Source organism: Leptonychotes weddellii, unplaced genomic scaffold (assembly GCF_054177405.1).
Source record: "Leptonychotes weddellii isolate Sample4059 unplaced genomic scaffold, ASM5417740v2 HiC_scaffold_72, whole genome shotgun sequence".
NCBI lineage: Eukaryota > Metazoa > Chordata > Mammalia > Carnivora > Phocidae > Leptonychotes > Leptonychotes weddellii.
Window position 1 is genome coordinate 2,708 of NW_028041694.1, and position 8,651 is coordinate 11,358.

The 8,651-nt window shown below is 44.4% G+C and overlaps 1 protein-coding gene across 1 annotated transcript; it reads left to right on the forward strand.

Annotated features, from left to right (window-relative positions):
• The first annotated feature begins 3,760 nt into the window (after positions 1 to 3,760).
• On the forward strand, positions 3,761 to 8,294 carry LOC102740856 (baculoviral IAP repeat-containing protein 2). The gene is made up of 4 exons (XM_081811351.1): positions 3,761 to 5,195; positions 6,811 to 7,065; positions 7,328 to 7,369; positions 7,475 to 8,294. The coding sequence occupies exons 1-4, from the start codon at positions 4,937 to 4,939 to the stop codon at positions 7,666 to 7,668; spliced, it is 750 nt and encodes a 249-aa protein (XP_081667477.1). The 5' UTR covers positions 3,761 to 4,936; the 3' UTR covers positions 7,669 to 8,294.
• Positions 8,295 to 8,651: the final 357 nt, after the last annotated feature.

Genomic DNA, 8,651 nt, shown 5'->3' on the forward strand with positions numbered 1-8,651 from the left:
TATTTTTTAAAGATTTTATTTATTTGAGAGAGAGAGCTGGAGGAGGGGCAGAGAGAGAGAATCTCAAGCAGAATCCCCCATGAGCACAGAGCCTGGCGCAGGGGTCGATCCCATGACCCTGAGATCACAACCTGAGCTGAAGTCAAGAGTCAGCTTAACCAACGGATCCACCCAGGTGCCCCTGCTTTAAATATTTAGGTGCTCCACTGTTCGGTGCACACACATCTATGCATTTGTTATGTCCTCTTGGTGAACTGACCCCTTCGTCCCTATGTAGTGACCTTCTCTGTCTCTTCTCATTGATATTTGGCTGAAAGTCTAACTTGTTAGGCCTCCACTCTTCCATTTCTTTGGTTGCCATGTGCATGGAATATCTTTTTCCATCCCTTCACTTTTCAACTTGCCAGAGTCTCTTGTAGGAGGCATATTGTTGGGTCTTGTTTCTTTAAATATATTTAGCCATTCTGTGTTTTTTGATTAGAGAACGTAGTTCATTTCATATGTTACATTTTAAAGTAAATACTGGTCCTCTGAAGACTTCTTATAACGATTTTTTTTTTTTCAGTTCCTTTGTTCATTTCTTCTTCTCTTGCTGTAGTCCTTTTTTACTTGTTTTCTGTCATAGTGTGCTTTAACTATAGGTTTTGTCTTTGTGTTCACTGTGATTTTCGCCTAAAGCATCTTAAGAGATGGAGTTGTTGCTTTACGCTGGTTAACAACTTAACACTTCGACTTATCTTCACCGCACATTTTGCACTGTTGATGTCTTACTTCTGATATGGATCCCTTAACAAGTTATTTTAGCTGTAGTTACTAATACTGTTGTTTTTTAACTTGCACGCTAGAGGTGCAGTAATGGTAGAGGGTATGCTGAATTTGACTCCATATTTACGTTTACCAGGAAATTATACGCTTGGGTGTGTTTCCATGTTGTTATTTAGTGTCCATTTCAGCTTGCAGATAACCTGTTAGCATTGGTTGTAGGGCAGATTTAATGTTGAATAACTCCTTCAACTTTGGTTTTCTGGAATGTCTTATCTTTTTTTTTTTTCATTTCTGAAGGATGGTTTTGCCATTATTATTGGTGTGGTTTTGTTTTCCGAGTCCGTCTCAGCTGCCCTGCACGGTCTCTGTGGAGCAGTGTGTGGAGAGCCTGAGGGTGTCCCTTGTACGTGAGCAGTCGTTTTTTTCTTGCTGTTTTCAAAGTTCTCTCTTTATCTCTGTGTTTTCACATTTTGACTATTACACATTTGAGAATAATGTTTGGGTTGATCATGCTTGTGGTTCTTTGATTTTATTGTTGCTGGAGAATACAGTAACAGAACTGGAAAATCTCTCCCATGATTTGGGAAGTTTTCAGCTCTTATGTCTTTAAATAAACTTTCTGCCCCTTTTTCTCCTCTGGGACTCCTATGATGTGGATGTTCATTTGTTTGGCGGTGTCTCATAACTCGCATAGGTTTTCTTCACTCTTCCATTCTTTTTTGTTTTTGTTCCTATAACTGGCTGATTTCAAATAATCTCCCTTCGAGTTCTCTGATACTTTCTTCTGTGTGGTCAAGTCAGTTGTTGAAGCTCGTGCCTCAGTTTTCCAGTTCTGTTGTATTCTTCCGCTCGAGGATTTCTATTTGGTTCTTTTTTGTAGTTTCTTTTTCTATATTAAACTCCTGAGATGTATTTCTGAAATGTATTATCATTTCTTTTAGTTGCCTATCTTTGTTCTCTTGAATTTCGCTGAGTATAAGATGATAATACTTAGTTTGTTGTCAGGCAGATTGTAGATCTCCATTTCTTTGGGGTAAATTACTGGACCTTTCTTGGTTTCCTCTGGTGTTGTCCTGTTGCCTATTTTGCATGATATGAGTAGCCTTTCATTGGTGTCTGTGCATTTGAAGAAAGAAGCATCTCTTCTAGTCTTTACAGACTGGTTCTGGCAGATAAAAGACCTTTTCCTGTCAGTTCCCTTGGAGGATATGTAGTTGGAACCAGTTTTGAGGCTGTTGCTTGGTCTGTGGTGGGATCTGTGCTTGGTGGGCTTGTTACCGGCGCTCAGGCTGGCGTGGTTTCTGTCTGGTCCCTTGATGGGTGGTACTGTCTCCAGTACATTGTTCTACAGGATGTTGGGATCCGGATCTGCTGCGGGGTCCACCGTTGGGTCCTCAGACGGCAGGACCGTTACCAGATATGCAGATGGGTGTGGCTCCGTCTAGGTCTGTGGAAGGACTCCTGTCTGGAGCGGGAAGGGGCCCTGGACCGTGGCTGAGAGGGGCAGGAACCGAGCCTGAGGGCTGTTTCTGGTTCTACAGCCCAAACTGAGGTCTGCAGACTTGGCTGTGGAGGCGCGGGTGCGCATATCTCCCGCCAGGTGCTTTGGTGGGCAGGGCTGCTTCCCGATGGCATTAGGAGAGGCTGGAGCTGTTGCAGGATCTCCTGAGGCGCAGACAGGAGACTCCCTGGGTCCCAGTGCCGGTGGTGGTGCTGTGGACTGAGGCTGAGCCCTTTCAGGAGCTCTAGGTGTGCACTGGGCAGTGTGTCTCGCTGCGTCCCTGTGCTGGCAGGACTGTTTGCAGATTGACGCTGGGATACGTTGGTCCTTCCAGTTCTGCATTCTGACTGAATTTGGTGGATTTACCTCCAGGGGCTCCCCGGACTATGGTGGGATGCAGTTCACAGGCAATTTCAGTGTCTGCAGCTGGTACCGAGGTCTATATGTCCGTATGCTAAAGCATGGGTAGGCCTGAGTCCTCATTCTTTTGTGTAGGGTGCTGGTGACAGGATCAACCAAGTGGACCTGTAGCCAAGTCCTGAGGGTATGGAGGTTTCATAATCTTCTGCCTGGATCTCAAAGCTTTCACAAAGGCACCGTTGTTTGCATGTGGATTCCAAATTGCTGTTGAGTCACAGTACAAGCGGGGGACATCTTACTTGGTAGTCTTGCTGACATGACTCTCCTGCATCCTTCTTAAGACACCTTCTTCGCTTGGCTTCCTGGACACCACATTCTTGGTTTTCCTCTATTTCTCTGGTTAATCATGAACAGTCTCCTTTGGTGGCTCCTTTTTCAAACCATAAATGACGGAGTACTTCTCAACAGTTGGCCCAAATTTATTTCTTCATTGCCTTAGCTCCAGGCTGGCACGTCCAACTACATGTTTAAATTTCTACTTGATTATAATGGGTGTTTCAGGGTTAATACGATCAGAGCAGACCTTTTCTCCTGTTTTGGATCCCTCAGATTTGATCTTGTCTGGCCTTCCCCATCTCAGTTAATGGTACCCACCTACTGAGGTCAGAAAGTTGACTCAAATCAGGCATCAACCCAGAATCTTCGTGTGTCTGTCCATCTCCACAGGGCACTGTCAGCCCAATCCATACTGTAGTCACCATCTTCGTGAGGGCCTAGCCAGTCTCATTCCATCTCACATCATGAACGTATCACAGAGCTGCCAGAATCATCTTCTGAAAACACAAACCAGGTTTTATCATTCTTCACTTCAAATGCCTGCAGAACATTCTAGCACACCTAGAGTGAAAGATAAACTGGCGAGGCTCTACATGGTCTGGGGATCACCCTCCTTTCTGACTGCTGCTCACCACTTTCTTTCTAGTTCTTTTTTTTTTTTTAAAGATTTTATTTATTTATTTGACAGAGAGACACAGCGAGAGAGGGAGCACAAGCAGGGCGAGTGGGGGAGGGAGAAGCAGGCTTCCCGCTGAGCAGGGAGCCCGATGCGGGGCTCGATCCCAGGACCCTGGGATCCTGACCTGAGCTGAAGGCAGACGCCCAACAACTCAGCCCCCCTAGGCGCCCCTTTCTAGTTCTTGAATGTCATGATTTTGTCTCGAATCGGGCTTTTATGCTGCTCTTGTTGCCTAGAAGATTCCTCTCAGATGTTCCCGTGATCCTTCTTACCGCTCATGCGCTCGCTGTGCCGTTGCCGCTCCCCACAGGCGGGTGGCTGGGCTTCAGTCGCGTTTACTAGGGCGCTTGTCCAGCAGAGGGCAGTCGGGCGCCTTGAAGGATGGTGGCTTTCTGTAATTTCCACAGAAGTGCGTTGACCCTGTTCCCAGAAAGTGCTTCCCTGATCACCCCGTATCAGTGGTCCTCATCCCTCCTAATTCCTTTTAATCACCTCACACAGCTTTCTGTTCTCAGAGCGCCTGTCGTGATCAAAGTCACATGACTACTTCAGCCACGCTTTGTTACTACGTTGTTAGACGTATTTTGCGTGAATGAATCTTCCACTTCACTCTGCCCCCATCTGTGTTATTCCCTCTGCTTCATCCGTCCGCCTCTCTAGATCCTGTTTATCCTTCAAGTCCAAACTCTGACGTCAGCTTTAATGAAGTCTTTGTTGATTTCTCCTGCTTTCTTGGGGCGTACTTACAGTCCTAGAGCATATTGGCTCCCAAAAATGACTGTACATCAGAATCATTTTGGGATTTTATTGTACTTATTTTTATTTATTTTTTTGGAGATTTTATTTATTTATTTGACAGAGATCACAAGTAGGCCAAAGGCAGGCAGAGGGAGAGGGAGAAGCAGGGTCCCTGCTGAGCAAGGAGCCTGATGTGGGGCTCGATCCCAGGACCCTGGATCATGACCCGAGCCGAAGGCAGATGCTTAACCAACTGAGCCACCCAGGCGCCCCCATTTTGGGATTTTCGAAAAGACATGTATTCCTAAGCCCTGTCCTTACAGAGTCTCTCACTAAGTAGGTTCCAAGATGTAATGTGGGAAGTGATATTTTAAAAGGTAAGGCATATTGTTACACTCTTCATTTGATCCTGTTCATACTTCTGTGGGAATTACAGGTAATTGGTGCATAAATAGCTCATGTACTTTACCAGGATATGAACAGCATGAGAGTCAAGACTGTGCCATAGTCATGATTTTTCTCTGTATTTTGATATTTGTGGAATTTAGCATTGGTACATGTCTTTTCAAATAGTTGTCCATTTTGGACCTGGAGAAGGTTCTTCAGAAGATGCAGTCATGATGAACACCCCCGTGGTGAAGGCCGCCTTGGAGATGGGCTTCAGTAGAAGCCTGGTGAGGCAGACGGTGCAGAGTAAGATCCTGACCACTGGGGAGAATTACAGAACCGTTAACGATATTGTGTTAGCGCTTCTTAATGCTGAAGATGAGACCCGAGAAGAAGAGAAGGAACAACAAACTGAAGAAATGGCATCAGGTACTCGGGAATGTTTGTCACTCGCCCTGTTTCTGCGAGGCTCGGAAGCCTGGGTGACCTGTCGCAGGAGCGCCGGCATGTGTCCGCTACCTGCCGGTGTCCCCCATTCTGCATGGTGGGCCACTCTGGGAACCGGGCACGACAGCTTCCTTTCTATGTTTCTGTTTCAATAAGATCTGTGATTGGTGCCAATCAGAGGATTTTAGCATAACTTTTTGAAGTGTATTACTTTCCTCGCTCATATATAACATTTATATTGTTTGAGAAAGGAAGAGTTGAAAGTTGAGTGCAGGTCTTACTTCAGTTTTTTAAAAAATTTTCCTTGAAATCATATTCTTAACATGGTATTTGACTCCCTGGTCCTTGTTCAGTGGTCCTTCTACAGAACATAGACCTGATGGTGAAGTCTTAGTTGCCGAGAGGCCCCTGCGCGGCCCAGAGTCAGTGGGGAACTGACTGTGGTGTTCACGCAGGGGACGCTCAGTCTGTTGAGTGATCGTTCCTCCAGCAAATACGAATGGAGCACGCGCGCCCGTGTCTGACCCCGTGCGTGTCGTAACCGTGGTGCTTGCTCCCGGGGCTTGCGGCCAAGCTGTGGTGCCCAGCACACAGCAGTTGCAGAGGCCAAGGCTGTGCACGGTGTTGAGTGGGGGTGTGGGTTGGAAGACACTTTGTGTTGAAGCTGGTAAGTAATGCTAGGTGTGGCTTAAGAGAACCCGTATCGTGTGCTCATGGAGAAGAACGGTAAAGTCTGATTTCTAAGTTGAGACAGATTTGCGTTTGAACCCTGGCTCTGTCAGCAGGTTGCGATTCTATGACGTGGAGGTAATAGTATGAATTGCATGGGGTTCAGGGACAATTAAATGAGAAGTTGCAAACAGAACATTTCAGCGTAGTGCCAAGCACATGGAAACATTGTTTGTGAAGTAGATGGATGTGGGAGTGACGGCTCAGGGCATATAGCCAGGGAGCGGCCAGACTGGTGTGGGGGCCTGGGTCTGTCCTCGTGGGACAGGTGACCCTCGCACTGCAGTCGTGCTCCTTCAGCACGGGGTGGGAAGGACATCATCAGGAGACTGGCTCTTTGAGGAGGTCGCTCGTGCTCTGAGGTTTCTTCCTCCGTGTTTGAAAATGAGAAGTCATTTCATAAGTCATATATTCAATAAGTCATACCCGCCTTATTCAAGTGATAGGATCTTTGGTATCAAATAAGGGAGTTTGTACGAAAGTGTTTATAAAACTAAAGTGATAGGATGCAAATAGAAGTCAGTATTATTAATTCCGTAGTTTTACTGTCCTTTAAAATTCTGCTTGCTTTCTATGGAACAGCAGGGTTCGAAGACCTCTGTAAATATCTCCACTTTTAGAAATGACAAAAACAGAGACCCTCTGTGTTGTGTGTACTATATGATATGCCTTAGCTAAATCTTCCAGAAGTTTTCTGAATGATAGGTGTGAATTTAAGTGCAAACAAGTAACTTTATGCTTCTTTTTCAAGCTCCTGTTAATTTAGTGCCTAAATTGTTTGTAGGGTTGGTTGTTAATGACTGTGTGTCTATAGTTGGAGCCCTTTAAAATCTAAAGGATTTTTTTCTTTTTTCTTTCTTAAATGAAGATGATTTGTCATTAATTCGGAGGAATAGAATGGCTCTCTTTCAACAGTTGACTTGTGTGCTTCCTATCCTGGATAATCTTTTAAAGGCCAATGTAATTAATAAACAGGAACACGATATCATTAAGCAAAAAACACAGATACCTTTGCAAGCAAGAGAACTGATTGATACCGTCTTAGTTAAAGGAAACACTGCTGCCAACATCTTCAAAAGTTGTTTAAAAGAAATTGACTCTACATTATATAAGAACTTATTTGGTGAGTTTCTGGTAAAATTATTTCAGAAATCTGTGGGATCATGTTCATGTTTATGTTTGACAAACGATAAATCCAGTTAGCCAACTCTAGTCTGTACATTCAGCTGGCTCTAAAACAGGGAGGTCTTCCCATTGCCCCAGTGGTATGACTGCGTAATCCCTCATCTGTAGCGAGCATCTGTGTTGCTCAAGGAAATGAGTAGTGGGTGACTCAGTCTTACATTTGGTAGAATAATGCCTTTTGTATGATTTTCTTTCCTCAGTGGACAAGAACATGAAGTATATTCCAACTGAAGATGTTTCAGGTAAAACAAAATGAAGACTTAAGACCAACAGGAAATACTACCCTTTTTTTTTTTTAATGGGAGTTAAAGTAGAAACTAAATTTCACTGAAGTCTGTTCTTACTAGGTCTGTCGCTGGAAGAGCAGTTGAGGAGGCTGCAGGAAGAGAGGACGTGTAAAGTGTGCATGGACAAAGAAGTTTCCATAGTGTTCATTCCTTGTGGCCACCTGGTCGTGTGCCAGGAATGTGCCCCCTCTCTGAGAAAATGCCCCATCTGCAGGGGGGTAATTAAGGGCACCGTTCGTACTTTTCTCTCATAAAGGTCTGTAGCATATTGTTGAACACGTGAAGCTGTCTGAAGTATAAAAGAATTATTGGTTCTTTAATTAGGACATTTGTGTTGTATTCTGCTTTGCTACTAGTGATCTTGTTTCAGAACATTAGTATCCTTTGTCCTAATCTTTGTTTAGACGAAGGGGGGTTTGTGTGTGATGGGCTGTGTTAGTGTGTGTGTGCGAGTTCGGGGGAGGTTACGGGGAGCCTCAGTGCCCTGAGGTGTCCTGTCGGAAGGGCCTGGGTTTGGTGTTCTTTCTGGAAGCTTTGAGTACGACCTGAGAGTGTGCAGTTGACAAGACCTGGACACCGGGCGGGACCACTGGAGTTTACCACAGTTACGTGCCAAATTCTCTTTGATGTTTTTCCACTTGTGTTTTAAAATAAGGACTTTTTTCTTGCTGGTCAATAAGCTTTTCCCTAATTTGTGAGAACCTCTTAATAAAATTCTTTAAAAAGACTGCATCGTTTTTTTCCTCCTGACTTAAAAAGTATTTTCTCCATGCCTTAATAGGGTTATCAGGGTTAAATGAGTTACTGTACAATCGTATCTGTGTTTACTGTAAGCACTCAGATGTTAGCTGTTAAATAAAAGTGGAATTCATAAAACAAATTACTAAGAAGTGTTCTTAGGGGCACTTGGGAGGCTCAGTGGGTCAAGTGTCTGCCTTTGGCTCAGGTCATGGTCCTGGGGTCAAGCCCAGCATCAGGCTTCCTGCTCAGTGGGGAGTCTGCTTCCTCCTCTCCCTTTGACCCTCCCCTCGTTCTCTCTCTCTCTCAAGTAAATCTTTAAAAAAGTGTTCCTAAATAATGTGATTCATGAAATTCTTTTAAGATGATATCTGTGTAGTTGCTTTGTGTATTATAATTAAAATCCATGTTAAAAATTAAATAAAATTAGGTAAATCTGCATTGGGATTTAAAAAAAAAATAGTGTTATGGCTTTGTTGCATAGATGTTGGTGGGAAGA

Bases quoted from the DNA above. Each gene is read 5' to 3' on its own strand.
- LOC102740856 (XM_081811351.1), top strand. From the start codon at position 4,937: ATGTCTTTTCAAATAGTTGTCCATTTTGGACCTGGAGAAGGTTCTTCA. The intron at 5,196-6,810 runs GTACTCGGGAAT...TCTTAAATGAAG, and splicing joins AACTGAAGAAATGGCATCAG to ATGATTTGTCATTAATTCGG. The intron at 7,370-7,474 runs GTAAAACAAAAT...TGTTCTTACTAG, and splicing joins TCCAACTGAAGATGTTTCAG to GTCTGTCGCTGGAAGAGCAG.